The 17,065-nt window shown below is 37.5% G+C and overlaps 1 protein-coding gene across 1 annotated transcript; it reads right to left on the bottom strand.

Annotated features, from left to right (window-relative positions):
* Window positions 1-411: 411 nt before the first annotated feature.
* CMBL (carboxymethylenebutenolidase homolog) lies at window positions 412-8,215 on the bottom strand. The gene is made up of 6 exons (XM_053964885.1): window positions 8,053-8,215; window positions 5,262-5,484; window positions 4,314-4,421; window positions 3,110-3,252; window positions 1,870-1,961; window positions 412-898 (listed from the first exon to the last, which is right to left on the bottom strand). Exons 2-6 carry the CDS (start codon window positions 5,474-5,476, stop codon window positions 719-721), a joined length of 738 nt encoding a protein of 245 aa, XP_053820860.1. The 5' UTR covers window positions 5,477-5,484; window positions 8,053-8,215; the 3' UTR covers window positions 412-718.
* Window positions 8,216-17,065: the final 8,850 nt, after the last annotated feature.

The following is a 17,065-nucleotide window of genomic DNA, read 5'->3' as shown; positions in this document are numbered from 1 at the left end:
ACCCAATGAAAGCACAGCAGAGAGAAACCTGATGATAAAGGAATGATTTGTGGAGGTGAGGAGGCAACGTTGGAGGTTGGTTTAGATCAAACTCTGAATTCGGTTCAGTAGGTAGGGCAACTGCCTGAAACCATGACCTGAAGGATTTGCATCAAGATAATTGTGAAATTATGTGATTTCCTCTAATCTCTTCAGTTATGGTTCCCAACTTTTTGCAGCTCCCTTTCTATTCACATACATTTCTTTCCATTGTCTTTCCCCTTCCCTTTTCATGAATTCTGAAAAGGATATTCTGTTTCCAAGAAAATCTCCCAGCCTTCCAACCCAGAACTATATTTACCTAAAAGCTGAAAATCTCACAGCTAAACAACACTAAACACAGCTTTAAGGAGAGAATTTCTCAAGCATGGGCAGAGTTTCAGTGACTTTTAATCATGTTGACATTGATATAAAAAAATTAAACTTTCAGGTGCCAGAAAATATGCCACATGAAATTCTAATAATTTTAAGATATACAAGACAAGTGTTAAAAAACTTGTTTACATTTATAGCTTTCAGCATTTGAAAAGCCATTTCTAAGAAGTGCAAATAAGTAGTGTTACTGCAGAAGAGTTTTACAAAATATTTTTATGGTTGAAAGAACATTTTAAGCAATATAGTCTGTATTATTTTCTGATTTCCTACAACAATTGTTTTTGTTTATTGGCATTAATTTAATCTAAATATATTTATTCAGCCAGTTGATCATATCCTGTCTTCCTTCCTCAATAAAAGGTTTATCTTGAGGATTGATATCTTCTCTTTTGCGATGCACAAACCCATGTGTCTGTCCGGGGTAAATTTTAACTTCATAATCAACTTTACAGTTCTGTTTAAGCTTCTGCTCCAGCAAGGTGACCTGTAACACAGAACATTCTAAGTACAAAGTTAACACATTCTGTATTTACATTCCCAAAAACTGTCCTCATTTTTACTTTTCTGAAAGACAGACAATTTATCCTTGCCACTGTTTTCTCTTCCACTAATCTTATACCTAAATTTCTGTTACTGCACTTGCTTTATTTAACTAGGCTTTTTTTCCCCAGTAAAATACCAGCATGTGACCGTATAAAACGAAAAAAAATATTACCTGGATTACTATTAATGCCTGTAAAGGTAAAAAACTTCTGCTCAGCATCATGAGAAGGTTATCATGTAGTGAACACTCTATGAGTTGCTGCTGATAGCCCTCACATAAAAAAATTGGGGCAGGAGTTTGAATTAATTTTAAGCTGAGGGAGGAGGGGCAGAGACAAAATCAGCAGTTCAAAGTGGCTGGAATTTTTTCTAGGAAAGTTAAAGCCAACATCACTCAATAAAAACGTTTTTCTCTTTGATCCCCTTGGCAGATAGTCATCCTTCTCCAATCATTCTCCACTCAGGCTCCAGAGAAAGGCTATTGACAGAGTGACAGAAAGGAGAATTTCTGTAGGACAGTGGAAAAAGGAAAAGGATAGCCACAGGATCTTTTTAATTCTCCTGCAACAAGTGATTCCATTGGAACAGGCAGATTTTATGGACCATTGGTATCACTAAAAAGGGTCTCCTATCTTAAACTTGTCAGAAGGCTTTCTTTGCATTCTTGCTCTTTTCCTAGGAACTGATGAAAATCACCCAAATTTTCAAACAGGAACAGAAAATGCTTTTAGTGTAATGGTAATTATTTTTTGGGAATAAACAGCATAAATTTATGTAGAAGAACTGTAAGAATTAGTGAAAGATAAAGAAAAGTGCAAATTAGATTTCTACTTTGTGTTCAATAAAAACCAAATTACAAAACAAGCGTGAAAAAAGCATTAAAAAGACAAATATCTTTGATGAGGAGCTCACCTGCTCCAATGGAATAAAGTCATCCTTCTCACCAAAAATGAAGAAGGTAGGATGCAGCAAACTGTGTTTGTCCTCAAAACGCCTGATCACTCCTAAGGAAGAAGAAAACATACATACAAGAAGCTATGCTACCTAAAGTAGCTAAAATGCTGCAGAATCTATACAGGTAGAGACATTTTCATCAGTTACAGCTGATCATTTTGTAATGGAATTTAACACACTTTGCTTAAAAGTCCCTTTTGTTGTGGAATGTTTGCAAAGTCATTAAAGATAACATCAGTTGTGTGAAAAAACAACTGAGACCAGTTCTGTGGGAAAAATCAGGGAAAAAGTGTTACACTTGCCCCATTTTTGTGGATTGTTTTGAGTGACTGCTTCTGACCACTGTCAGAAGCAGAGTTCTGTGACAGATGGACACTTTGGAACTGCTCACCTCTGGCTTGGGAACACCATTTTTAAGATAATTATCAATACTGATAATTCCACGTACATGGCTACAATTTCAGTGTATGTATATTTACACTGATATGATTTCACAACAAATTCACATTATAATTTTGACTATTCAAATACATTTGAATAAAAGTTGCAGTAGAACTAACCAGCTGCCACCCTGGCTACTCTTTTCATTCCTGAGATTATTACAGCAAAAAAATAAAATATTAGCAAGTAACACTGTTGAATTGACTCAACTGATCAGCATATCATTGCAGCAAAACAATCCCAATGATCTTTCTGGAAAAACACTTCAATTTGCTTTCACTTCTAATCAATATAAGTTAGTCTGGGTTCTGTAGAAGTACAGAGGTCAAGAAGAAAAATATCAAAGGCAGTATAAATGCATTGAGTAATGTGTGAGAGTACAGGGTTAAAACAGAGAGTTAAAAATGGTTCCTATTAGTAACAAGGGACAACTGTCTAAAAGATGTGGAAGATGTGCCTAGAAGCCCTTTTGTCATCACCAGCCAAGAGGAACCTCAGCTACAGTGAGGCCATGGCATTTGGCACTATGTTCACAGGTGCTATCCTGGTCATGCCACTCTTTAAGTACATAGATCTTGCTGGGTACACTTGAGTGTAAAAATGTGAGTGTGCAAAATCAAATCACTTACAGATTATTTATAATAAAAAGACCTTGTTTCACTAGAAGTCACAGAGAATTTTGTTACAGCAATAGCCCTACAGAATTGCTTCCTGCACTGTTATTCTGCTCAGAATGCAGCAGGTATTTCAGGCTTACCATAGAGGGACACTCCGGTCTTTAAATGGGGATTTTTCAGCATCAGATGTTGCACTGCTGCTCCACCCCAGCAAAACCCAACGACACCAATCTTCTTCGCACCACATTGGTCCTTTAGATACTTGAGGACGACATCAACTTCTCTGAGACATGCAAATGAAAGTGAATTAAGGCTCTAGCCTGTTTCTCTGGCCTCTTTGGTGGCTGCTGCTGAAAGTCTGGGTGGGCATCAGTCTGCTTCTGGGACAAAGTGACTGCTTTTGCATCAGTCCTGGTTTTTCTCTTTCCCTTACTTATCAATTTGTCTTTATCTCAACCCATGAGTTTTCGTGCTTTGTTTCCTTTATTCTCTCCCCTGTTCCTCTCGTGGGAGCAACTGAGTGGTAGTCCAGGTTGTTGGCTGCTGGTTGGGGTCAACCCACAACACTACTTTACTATTACGCATTTCTAAAATACAAGACAAACTCCAGGGGAGAAGACAAAGGAGAAAATCAGTCTTCCTAGACCATTGTTATAAGGTGATTTTATGAATAGCATTCCAATTAATTTCACAAATAGCAGCAGTTATAGAAAGGAACACAAATAAAACTTTGAGACCCACAGCCAGTCAAGAGCATCCTGTTATCACAAATGTGACTTACATGCAAAACATCTCTCACAAGGATGACAAATACTTTATAAAATTGCAGAAGCAAATTTCCAATTATTTTTTCTAAATTAGCAGTTACTTTATGCAATCAAGCTATGTGTGAGATAAAAATGGGAAAAATACAGAAAAGTGGAAAAGCAGTATGCTTTGAACTAGCTGTGATCTGATGGGGAGCAGAAGAAATGTTCCCTCATTACACAGTGTTTGCATTTGCACCCTATCTGAAATCTATTGAATTTGTGCCTTCCTGAGGGATCCAAGTGGCCGGAGTGAGCTGCATTTTCTAGCCTTTGCTGGTTCTTTCCTTTCCATTCATTCATTTTGCTTCTACTTTCTGTACAAACACTGGGAACTTTTATGCTTCAAATGTCTACTTTTATCTGCAAAGCATATAACCATGAGCTTGTCCCATGAACTGCACGAACTTTCTATGTGTGGACATCCAGCTGTATTTGACCCACTAATAATTTAGGATCTAATTTTATGCTTTTACTGAGGCAAAAATTCCTATGAAATACAGATGTCCCCTTGGTGGACGAGGAACAATGGCTATACTTGTCTATTTTGCCGGCATCTCGTGTTTTCACCCAGTCATCAAAAGATGCCCAGTCGTTAGAAGGTTTCCAAGCTTCTTGTCCCACAAAAAAATCTGGGCAGATGGCTCTGCAAGAAAAATGAAAATATTTTATGTCCATGAAATAATACTGGAAAAGGATTAAAGGGAAGGCCATATGTACTACACAACAAATTTTTTGCTGAATACATAGTACTTAACCCACACCAAAGCATTATACCAACAACCCTCAATAATTTTCTATATGTAATAAGAAGATTTTGTGTAATTTCCAGTTACATTTTACCCTGTTAAATTTCATTACTTAATTTGAAAATTAATATTAAAATTATTAATAAATTAATAAATGTAATAAAGTAATTGATAAATAGTTAACTGTAACTGAAAATCCTTAGTGGTTTTCTACAAAACTTAAAAAAAGAAATCCAAAACCAAACCAAATAAGCTACAATTTTCATGGTACATATGTTTAGCCTGGAAGGAACACTAAGCCAGTAACAGAGGAAAAAGGACATTCAATATGTTTTTCACATATTTGAGAATTTGTTTCTCTATTTGGCACAAGCTAGTACACCTTCCCTTCACAGAAAGATCTTCAGCTTCTTTGGAATTTTTACCATAACAGCCAAGCTGCACAGAGGAAGGGAAGAAGCAGGCTGCTACAGGCTCATGGAGGATGAAAGATGCAAAATAAGAAAATTTTCTGTTTCTCCCCTCTTCTTCTGTGATTACCTACTAACTCATTATGGTAAGACTACTCAATTATTTTAGACTTCTTTCACTGCTTTACCAGAAAGCTCCTTGGAGAAAGGGGTAAAGAAAGACTGTGAAATTATTTGTGCTTGTATGGTTTATACAAAAAAAGGAAACAATTGGTTCAACAAACTTTCTTATTAAAAAGACACTTTGAATACAGCAGTATTTCTTACATGTATCCATTAGTTGTTAGCATATCAGCTATGTATCTGGTGTTTGGGAGCTGCCATCCAAATATGTCATGAATCACAATCACAGCTTTGTCAGTGCTGGCAGAAGGTTTGCAGACGTATGCCTTGATGTGCCCAACTTCAACCTCCTGCCCACGGCCTCCATAGTCAAACCTGTCTCCAATATCACACGGGCAGGGCCTCGATTCATTGGCCATGTGTGATACTAAGGAAGAAAAAATATTCAGTAGTGAATACCAAAGGATGCCACACTGAAAAATGTCAGAAGACAGCAGTATCATCAGCTATTGAATTTTTTAATCATTACAGTAATAGGATGAACATGCTTATTACTGTTTGAGCTAAAATGCAGCATTAGTCAATAAGCCCATTGGGTTATTTAACATAAATAAGTTTATTGTTAGAGTTTCTTATGTCATGAAGTCTTCAGCAGGGACCTGGTACATGCTAGGATTTCCATGCCCTACAGTGAATAGTACAATAAAAATAAAGTTATGAGCAAGCAACAAGGCAACCGTCACAAACTATTTACATAGCGATGAAGCCAGTCCTTCCACTCTTCATCATGTGTATTTCCTGTCAGGAATGCATAGCTTTCTTTAGTAGACAGTAAAGGCTTAATACAAGACTCAGCATTTTGAAAGAAAAAAAAAATCAACAGCTACTGTGCAGAAAGATATAATTACACATAGATTAAGCATTATATTTTCATCCAGGGACTTAAAATACTACATGACTGAAATTTTCAGTGTCAATAAATCCTTTTTCTAAACAGCTTTAGCCTCAGAGCAGACTTTTGAAGAAGGATACTTAAGAAAGATGCAAAAAACAATGTACCAGCACAAGTCAGAATATAAAATTGTATTTCTTTAATATTAAATAAAGAGTGCATTAAAACCCCAAGATAGGAAAAAAAGAAAACCAAATATTAAAAAAACCAAAATCTTAAAACTGAGCCAAATCTTTTATCAAGAAGGTAAGAGTAGGGTATGGTTAATTTTTTCCAAAGTATTGCTTAAATGAAAATAAACAAGTAATTCACAAAGGTCAAAAAGTACAAGCAGAATCTAACACACCTTTATGTAGGTGCTTAGACTCAAGTTAATGATTTTCTGCCATCAAGCTTAGGTTAACCAACTGAATAACTCCTGAATAAATCCTGTGAATATTCACACATCTACAGCATCTACAAATTATTCAATAACATGGAAAGAATTTAGATAAAGCTCTGCCTAAGCTCTCTACAGATAAATCATGTGTATTACCACAGAAACTTTCCTAGTAAAGAAACAAGGATCTTCAAACTTGACTGTGTCAAAAACACAGAGAGAAACAGTAAAAAGCACATTACTGAAGTGTCCCTGGACAAGTGGGACTTAAAGATTTGTGTCAGTAAAGGGACAGTTTTACGGAAGCCAATGAACAATGTGGCAGCCAGAAAATTTAGACAGAATTCTAGAGGCCAACAAATTCTGGATTTGCAGACTTTAAAATTCAGAATCTCCCAAGCAGTATCACCAGGGCTGGACTGCAGATACAAGGAGATTTCATTTCCCAGATCAGTTCAGATCAGCTGAAGACAAGCTGTGTCACATTTGAAAGCTGTATTATCTCTGGGCACACATCTAATCTAGTATTCTACCTTTTCTTTTTTAAATAAGCCACACCCATAAGTGTCCTTTTTTCTCTACGTGTTGTGGTCTCACATATAGGACTTCTAATTTAAAATAAGTTTACCAGGAAAAAAATGAATGAATAAATGAGAATATAAGGCAAAATACAGTGCAAATATATAATAGGAGGAAGTTCATAACTAATTTTCCATTCACAAACTGTTTCCTTCTGATTAGACTAAATCAGAAAATATAACAAAACCGGGGATTAAATATTAAAGAAACTTGTATTTCAGAACTCCAGAAACACACATACAATGCCCTTACTGGTATAGCCTCAAAGGCTTTAATTGAAAACATTCCATACTATCTGATAAAATGTAAAGCAACACATAGAACATGAAATATTTAAGGATGTAGATATATTCACTGATGAAAATATCTCCAGATGCAAGACTGTGAGGGATAGCATTGGCTTATATGGTTTATAAGCCATATAGACTTCCAAGCTCTGTAGCATAGGCAAGACACTTCAGTGTTTCTGCATCTGCTGTATTACATACAAACAGCATCTCTTTCCATTCCTAAGATGCTACTGAAAGATTGCTTAAAAATTAATTTCCCCCTCTTACATTTATCAGAGCTATTATTTTAGGAGGATGTACCACCATTTCCACCTGCAAACACTTGAGAATTTACTGGAACACCAAAGAAGAATTAATTTTCAGATACTTAAATCTACAGCTAGTAAAAATATAAAGATATTGTTGTGTGGCACCATCACTTTCAACACACTCTCCTGAATCTTCCTCCTCAGAGGTCTTCCCCACCTCTGGAGGGAAAATAACAGGTTTCTGAACCATCATCTCAAAAAGAAAAAAAAAAAAAAAAAAAAAAAAAAAAAAAAAAAAAAAAGAAAAGAAAGGGAAGGGAAGAAAGTAACCCCCAATTGCATTTAAATAAAGGGGACTGCATTTAAAGGAAAGGGAAGAAAGTAACCCCCAATTGCAATTTAATGCACTCTGCCTGCAAATAAAATGAAAGTCTCCCGAACATGCTGAGTCACACCTCGCAAGCGCTTTTTCTACGTTTCTGAGGGAAAAAAAAAAAAAAAAAAAAAGCCACGACTTTTTAAAAAACCCAAACAAACCCACACATACCTGTAGCGCTGCAGGTGTGCGAGACAGCAGAAGCTCAGCGTGGCTGAACTGGATCCCCAAACACAGCGCTAAATCCCAAAACGAAAGGGGCGAGCGCACGGATCAGGTTCCTTTAAAAGAGAATTCCATAAGGCCCTGCCTTTATCTGTGCGCCTCGCCGAGTGACGAAGGGCGCTCTTTTTAAAGCTGTTCATTTCGCTGCCGCCGTGGGAGGGGTGTGCTGCCCTAGCTGAGTACCAAGCCTCTTTTGAACTTACGCGAAATGGTATTCACCCCCGGAGGGCTTTTTCTTTTCGTTTTGAAAACATGTTGATTTAGCTGAACAATCCACCTAGAAAAAAAACTTTTTTTTTTTTTTTTTAAGGGTGTTTCTTTGTTTTTAAAGGTTGAGGTCGAACACCAACTTTTAAACACTACATTGGCAAAATTTATCCCTGGGTAGAAGACATATTTAAAGTCATCAGCAGAGTGAGGTAGGGAAGTAGAAATATAATTTCAAAGCTCTACACTAGACAAAGCTTATACACTACAGGAAAAATATTTTCTCTTCAGAATGAAAATAAGTAGCATGTGAGAAAGTAATAGATTTCTAGATTGCAGTATCTCCAAGCTAATCAGTAAGTGTTTAAAATACAGACGTTTTTATCCTATTACAGGATATTTTATACATTGTTTTTCATTTTAAGTCTCTGGCTGACTCTTGTATCCTTCCCATTCTCCCAATTTTCTTTTTATGGGATTATTAGGATTATTTCGTAAAGACCTTTAGCTAAATATATTAGCAATCAAAAATTCCCTGTTTCCTCAGAGGTGCATCTATGAACTAGATTAAATGCATGCTAGTCTAGCACACTTTTGTCTTACAGTTTAGTCCTCATATGTAAGGTGTTTGCTCATAACTTCATTAGTGCTCTTTGTTTGCAATTCCTAAAATAAAGTTGAACAAATGAAAAGAAAAGCCGTTCTAGAGCAAAGTCATAAGGCTCAAACCCCAATCCTTTTGTTTTATGCTTTTGGCTCTTCCCACTTGTGTGCCACAAATTATATCACACAAAGACATTAGGTCCTCCATATCAACTTCAGAGAACAGCAGTCAGCTAAAGGAGAGAAAAATTGTGAGTTTTCATCATTCCCAGAAAACAAAAATGGCAGCAATGTTTGCAGAACCTTCTCTCCACTAGAGCTCTTTAACCACATTTCCATTTTCTTAGTCACGTGGAAATAATTCTTTATGCATAAGACTATTCCACTTTACCTTAATATTAAGGTTAAACTTCTGAAAGTAAACTGCTTTTTATTTCCTGTTGTTTCATGTTCCTTGATAGGCAATCCATGCTGATTTTTCACCTAGAAGTCAAAACTTAATTCAATGCATCCACGATCTCCGTACATGCATTTGGCTGCACTTCACAATGTAAACACTCACCTCTTTCAGATCTCACATTTCCAGCTCCTACTCAGAGACTTACAGTTTTATCATGAATATTTGGCTGTACTTGTAGTAACTATAATAATATATATTATATATATTATACATATAAAAAATACACCTATATAAAATACACATTTATAACATAACTATGATAATATGGTTCAGTAGCTACCTACCCTTTCATTTCACAAAAATACAGCATGTCAGTTTGTTTTGTTTTTTCTTTTTGCTTAGTCACAGTGTTAGTGTTACAGTTCACATACCGTTCCAGAATTTATGATTGACTGCTGTTCTCTAAATAGATGTCCTGATCGTCCTGTCCCACATTAACAAACCTTCTAACGCTAATGGAACACCATTAATGTGGAGTTATCCGTGTTTGACACTGGGGCAGTTAAGGCACAATACACTTCCAGACTTCTGCATTCTTCCCCTGGAAAATATGTGTTATGACAGCTGTATCACCCAGGAAACAGCTGCATTTATATATTACATATAGGAGGTGTCACATGGAAATCAACAGTTGATCAGCAGTTTCAGGTCAGAATTCTCTGAAGACCTCCCCATGAGAAAGATGGAGGGCCATTAGCAGTTGTGTAAAGTAGGAACACCTTAACAATCCCATTAAGGGAGATACAGGTCATTAGTACTGCTGACTATCTTTACATGAGAGACACCACAATAAATATTTCTCTGACAGTATATTTAATTTGAGAGTGTGTCATTAGTAAAATTAAGACTTCCCTAAATTACATTTTTCTCCTTATTTAAATGATATGCAGTCTTTATCTGTAGCACTGAAAAGGTGAAAAGGGACATACACTCATGTTTGGTTTTCTTATAGCTTTAGAAGTACCACCACCTGATGAAGATATGAGGCAGCTGGGTTCAAACTAATGATCATGAGCCTTTCTCCCTCTTTAATTATGAGGCATAATTAAACCATGGAAGTCACAGTCACAAGGCGTGCCAGAGCTCAGCAGTTCAAATAAGTTCCAAAAGGGGTCTGGCAAATCCACAGACTCTTGGTCCACCAGTGGCCATTTGACACAGTTGCAGGAGTGGCATTAGAAATTCCTAGCTCAGAAATCCCCTGAAGCATAGGTTGCCAAGATGTTTAGCAAGGGGGGATATTCCCTACTGCTGGCCACAAATGGAGGATGGGTGCTGAGGTGAATGCAGTCTTGAGCTGATGAGACATGGAGAATTTTATCATATCACTGACAGAAAAACTAAGGCATCATGCAAAAACATGTATTGTTTTTGAAATGTGAGATTTCTTCTTCAGGCAGCAGCCATGGTTGTAAGCCTCACATTAAAATGTCCTGTCTGCACATTGATCAGTTTAGGAATCTATAGTGTTTCACAGAGCCACAGGGAACCCAAGAGAGTAGAGCCCCCTCTGAATAACCTTAGCCACAAATTTTGAAAGAGGTGTGCTCCCTTACATCACCTGCTAAATACACATCTGCCACCAGGCTACAAGTCCAAAAAAGCTTCATCTCTCTAAATAAGCTTCACCAAACAATGTGTTTGTGTTCCTGAATTTTGGGCTTGTGATTTATTTGGAACATAGATGAACAAGGGCCATAATACACAGATTAATTTACCATTAGTCTAACTTCAAACATTAATATGAATCTCAAGGAGCTGGAGAGTATTTCAAAGCATGTTAAAGCATTACATGCACTTTTGCACTCAGGTCCTAGAAAATTTGTTAAAAGGAGGCCTCCTAATTGCAAAGACATGGACATAACAAAAGTATTTCCTATATGTGAAATATATGACAGTGCCACATACACTATAACTGAACAAAAAGCCTCTAACAGACACATTTGGATGCAATTTGTCACATCCTACATGGTTTATGGGCTCCTAAGACCAATAGAAAAAGTGTCATACAGCAAAGGATATGTCCCTGAGTAGAGTACTCCAAAACAGCAGTGGAGTTTTGATAAAACTTTTTTACTTGGGTTAGTAACCATACTTTTACAAAAGAAAGAGACTTTAAAAATATATATATTGATAGATTTCATTCTTTGCCTAGGTTACATTAGCTCTTCTATGTCTAGTTCCGTTTTTCTGCTTTTTTTTTTTTTTTTTTTTTTTTTTTTTATCTTCAAGCACTATTAGGAGGCTGAGTTTTAACTCAGTTTAGCATGGAAATTAAAACATGCAGAAATCAAAGATGATGGAGGCTATTAGCATATTTGATGAAGGGAAAGTGAGTCATATTTTCCAGCAAAAATGAAAAATTTAGGGTTCATGAGATTGGATATATCATCAGAATCTTTGATTAGTCCTAGAAAACATGTAAACAAAATCTTCAATTGGCATTTTAGAGGAAACCAGACTCAAATAGAGCATTCTGTGTAGAAATTTTTGTATCTCACACAATATGTAGCCAAACATACTATCTTTATTTTGAAGCTGCTGGTATCATGGCTCTTCAAAAGATACCTTTCTTGACTAAAACTCTATTTAAGCCAGTTTCTTAGTATAGACAGAATATCTGAATTAAGGCTTCAAAGGTATCTTCTGTGCATACAAGCTTCAGTTCTTTCAAACTGACTGATAAAAAGAATGCTTTAGTAATCAGTCCAAACTGGTTTTGAGAACATCAGGAAAGGGCAGCTCAGCTATCACAGCTTCTTGAGCAGAGCGCAAAAAGGAAAGCTGGTGTTAAAGTAAAGGAAAGCTCGTGTTAAAGTAACTTCAATCTAACTTTACAGAGCAGCTGCAACAAAAACAACACTCTCTGCTCCTGGGTGAAGTTCTGGTTCTGCAGAATGCAGAGCAGTAGTAAACAGGAAAAAGGAAACTAAATTGGGGAAGTGACCCAAGGACAACATGTATGTCTGTCCAGATCCAAATGAAGGACATGTCTGCTATGATCCTTCCGAAACTAGGAACGAATATCCTGACCACTGTCTTCTTTGCATAGTATCCTTCCAACTTGGCTAAAAATATCTCTCTTCATCAGGTGATAGCCTCATTTGAAAAAATGATGCTACATCATGTGTTTAGGCTACACAATACGTTTATGCATGTGTACCTGCTTGTAGGACTTTCTTGGATTTACCTACCATAGAGAGATGCACCGGCCTTTAATTCCAAGTGTGTGATCATCAGGTGACCTACATCAACACCACCCACTCAAAAACCAATGACCCCTAATTTCTTTGCACCACACTGCTCCCTTTGGTATTTCAGGACAGCATCAGCTTCTCTGGAACATGTAAGGAAATGCAAATCAAGCAACCATAGTAAAACCAGTATCTGAAAATATATGAAAATACAGAGGCGCATATATGACTGTCACCATATTATGCTGCTACTATATTTTCTTTTGCATATTTAAAAATTTAATTATTTCAAATAAATGTTAGAGGTTGCTAATCTGATATCCTCGGAAAGAGAAAAAAGATATCTCAATGGGATTCAATTAAAAAAGCAACATAACTACATCAAAAAAAAACCTAAAAGGATGGATTGGAAAAGGATGGATATTGATTACACACCTGCCTAAGAGTTAAAAAAGCTTACAATTCTGGGAGAAGCTGGACCAGTTTTTGCTTTGTAAATTTTGATAGAAAAATAGTAAAAACCTCTCTAGAAAATACTACTTATTAGCCAGTGAAAATGCTGACAATAACTGTAAGTTGTCATGTGGGATATTTGTTGGAGGGAAGTTAATGTAACAAACATGGTAGATGTTTTCAGAATTTACAGTGTAGACTGAAATACATCTTGCTGAGATGCTGTGTTCTGAAAATACCCATTTACCCCTGTAGCATGTGTCACCATGCAGAGACAGTAAAGAGAAAGTATTGGTGGGTGCAGGGTGGCAGTTCAGGCTTTTAGATCACCTCCAGGCTGCTCCCAGCCCCAGTTCCTCACTCCCTTGGGCACCAGTGAAATTCCCCAATAAACCAGCCTCGCAAACACAACATTATCTGCCAACGCACAAACACACACAACAAGCAAATTAAGTGCCACGAAATTCTTTCCTGGCTGGAGCTGACACTTGAAACGTGTGAATTGCCGGTAAGAAATGCCAGGCAGCACCCAACCCTGCCTTCCCATTGCAGCAGACAGGGGACAGATTCCAAGCTAAAAAGTTTCCAAGACAACTGACCCCTGTGAGACAGAAGCACTCTGGAAATGGTCCAGTTATGTCTCCCATAACCTTCTCACCAAATACCCAAGCTCAGCAACGTTCGATGCAGCTACCCCAATAATCCAAGATATTTGCTCTCCCAGGAAAGTTAACTAGCTTGGCCTCTAATTAGTCTGACCCCTTCTCAGGGTTGTCTTGCCAGCAGCTTCCCTCTCTGTTATTAAGGCAGCAGAGCCTGCTAGTGACAGGTCTTTGCTGATAAATGTGCAGGCAGTGCTGCACACAGGACAGGAGGATGCAATACTCCTCCTGGCTCCCAGCACCACGTTCCCTAGGGAGCCACTGGTCCTCACTCTGCCTGATTATGCAGCCATCACCTCCCTGGGGGCAATTACACGATGCTGAGAAAGTTCTCTCGCACAATCAATAACTCCTTTCTTCTTTCCATGCAACGCCTTAAAGGATCAGTCTGTTAAACTCAGTGAGACATCAGATCAGAATTATGGTTTCTCATGATTTCAGTCACTGAGCACTTTTAAACTGGGCTTTTTGAAGCAGAGGAAGCAACTTTTGTCAACAGCAGATGACAAAAATTCTTCACCAAGCCACTACTAAGAAAGTTGTCCTTGAATTCTCTTCAAGTCAAAATCATTGATTCCGTCCACTTCTAGGAAGTCTTTTCAGAAGGCCACTTTTGCTAGTGTAGCTAAAATAGCTGCATCCAATCTCAAACAAAACAAAAAGAGAAGAAACCCCAACCAAACAAAACAAAACAAAACAAACAAGAAAAACCGGAAGAAGGCAGTTTCTGACAGCAGCAGGCAATGTGATATCCAGCTCCCTGTATTTTCCTGCCATCTCAAGTTTTCAGCCAATCTTCAAATTCAGACCACTCATCAGAAAGCTTCTAAATTTCTCTTCCTCAAATAAGTCTGGGCAGCTGGCTCTGCACACATAGACACAAAAATCAAAATTTAATTAATTAATCACACACTGAGATTTTTTTTGGCCCTTCATTGCATGGAAGATTTCTATCCAGACATAATTTTGATCTCTTTTTTTCCTAAGAAAGTTATGTTTTTAAGTAACATTGTTACCTATTCCACAAAAATACCTATGAGCTTTAGAAAACACTTAAATATACCTATAAATGTTTTTTTCAATGACTAAACCACCAAATACATTCTGTGATACAAATCTGGAAAATATTAATACTCTTATCCATAGTATTTCATCTGTTTTTCCTGGGTTTGAGTATATAATTTGAAACTATACACAACAAAACAACACATTATCTTTAAAAAGACGATAAAATTCTGTCCTGATTACAAAAATATTTACATTTTGCATACAACATATAGCATTTAACCTAAATCCATCATTGATTGGTTCCATGTAAACCAAGACAATCACATAAAATAGTTGTTTACTACAGAGCACATGGTGAGGCTTACTTATGAGCTAGGAAAAAACCAAAACAACAGACGCCTGATGGACTGAGGTCAGCAAAGAACAAGTGAGGGAAAGAAACTGTGTGAGAAGAAGGGGAGTAGTGTTTTATTCATCTGGTGACTGGAAAAAGAGAAGTGCAGTAAGAGTCCACTCAGTACTGAGCTCCTGCGTCACGGGACGCAAACCCTGGCTCAGGATGACCTTGGCTGGAATGTGTCGCATGACCAGCAGCAGAGTTGTGACTCCCTAGTGGAGGACAGAGTTTCCTCGTGCAGAAGGGACTCTGGAGGCTGCCATCACTAGGTCACCACCAGGTGTTGCTGCGTGTTCTTCCAAGCCCGTCCCAGTTAGAAGCAATGGGATCCCTGGGAAACAGCAATGATCTTTCACTTATTAAAATGTCTTTGGCTCTCTCCATCCTCAGACACACCTCATGGATGTTATTGAACATGGTGAAATGGCTGGATCAGTTTGGCCTAAATCAGACTGAAGTATGTTGCAATCATTTCTTTTTCTTCACCTTGTTTGATCACTTCTATAATTTCTATTTAAAAAAACAAAAACAAAAACAAACACAAAAAACCAAAAACAAAAACAAACAAACACAAACAAACAAAAAACCTAACAGTGACACCCAGAGCATAAATGTATAAATGTATTTGGAAATGTATGGGCAAAACTCTGCAGCCTTTGCATAAGAATCTGTCAGAAACACATAGTGCTTTGAAAGTGAACCTTCCCAAACCCATGCAGAAGAACAGGTTTTCCCACTCAAACTGATCTAATAAGGCAATAGCCGTCATGCTTAATATGGTCTCTGAAATGGAGTTTCTATAGCTTCTCATCCCATACTGCACTGGGAAAATTTCATCTATTTTCCACTCAGTAAGCACTGATGCACCAATTCAGCAGCATCTTGGAAGATATATGCAACTTGTCTTCATTTGGACACTGCTGCCTGAAAACACTCAGTTCTCCTGAAGCCTTCTTCCCTTGACCACCGCATTCTTAACAGTTTGGGTGGAGGGAAAGAAGGTATCCCAGAAACAAGTATGGCAGAGCATGAATCATAGGGAAAATTTGCAAGGTAGTATAGAAAAATGCCAATTGATCAGACACTGGGCACTTTTGACAGAGCAGACTTGCTGTAACAAAGCAGCACATTGTCATAGCAGTGATTTGCTAGTATCCTGCACAGCCTGGAGGGTGTGTGTCCAGTCTCACATTGACAACATCTGCATTTGGTCACAAACATACTTCCAAACATGGAGCAGAATAGGGGATGTCAGGAAAGACAGTAACAGGGAGCAGACAACAGACCCTTGCACTGTTCCAATGTGTCAGTAAAACCCTAATGCTTGCAAAGGTAGAGTTTTTTTTCTCAAGGGACAGTTTTTTCTCCTTGCACTCCCACAGACAGATCTCAGCTACACCACACCTCTCTGCTGGCATCTGGCTTCCCTCATGCTCCACAGGCTCAGGGCATTAAAGGCACTCTCTCCAAACTAGACTTCTACAGAATCATGTGGAGGTTTGCCTTTTGGTACTGCATGTCTGTTCATACCCCATATGAATGTCTGTAATGTATAAAGCAAATGGACTACATTGCATCATGTCCAGTTATTGCAAGATTTTTCTGCATTTTGGAATTTAACTGTTGCAGGACATTGCAAATGAATGTGAAAGCTTTGAAAGGGGAAGGAGATTGTATTTAATAACCACAGGTGCATATGAACCATTCACATACCCATATGCAAAATATATGACATTCATTCATATTTATGCTGATGGAAGTTTTCAAAAATCCCATCAAATAACTCAGATTGAATGACTTTATTTTAAAAAAGGCTTGCAAAACCAGAATACATACATGTGTTTCAGAACACACTATTTTTAAAAGCCATTTCCCTTTGCTGGGAAAATAATCAAAATAACTTTTTACTGCATTATGTTTTCAATATTCTACGTGTGCAGTCACTTCTTCTGTAATCAGTAAAGAATGAAGGAAG

The sequence above is a fragment of the Vidua chalybeata genome, chromosome 1 (genome assembly GCF_026979565.1).
Source record: "Vidua chalybeata isolate OUT-0048 chromosome 1, bVidCha1 merged haplotype, whole genome shotgun sequence".
Lineage (NCBI taxonomy): Eukaryota > Metazoa > Chordata > Aves > Passeriformes > Viduidae > Vidua > Vidua chalybeata.
This window is presented reverse-complemented; position numbering and strand designations above follow the sequence as displayed.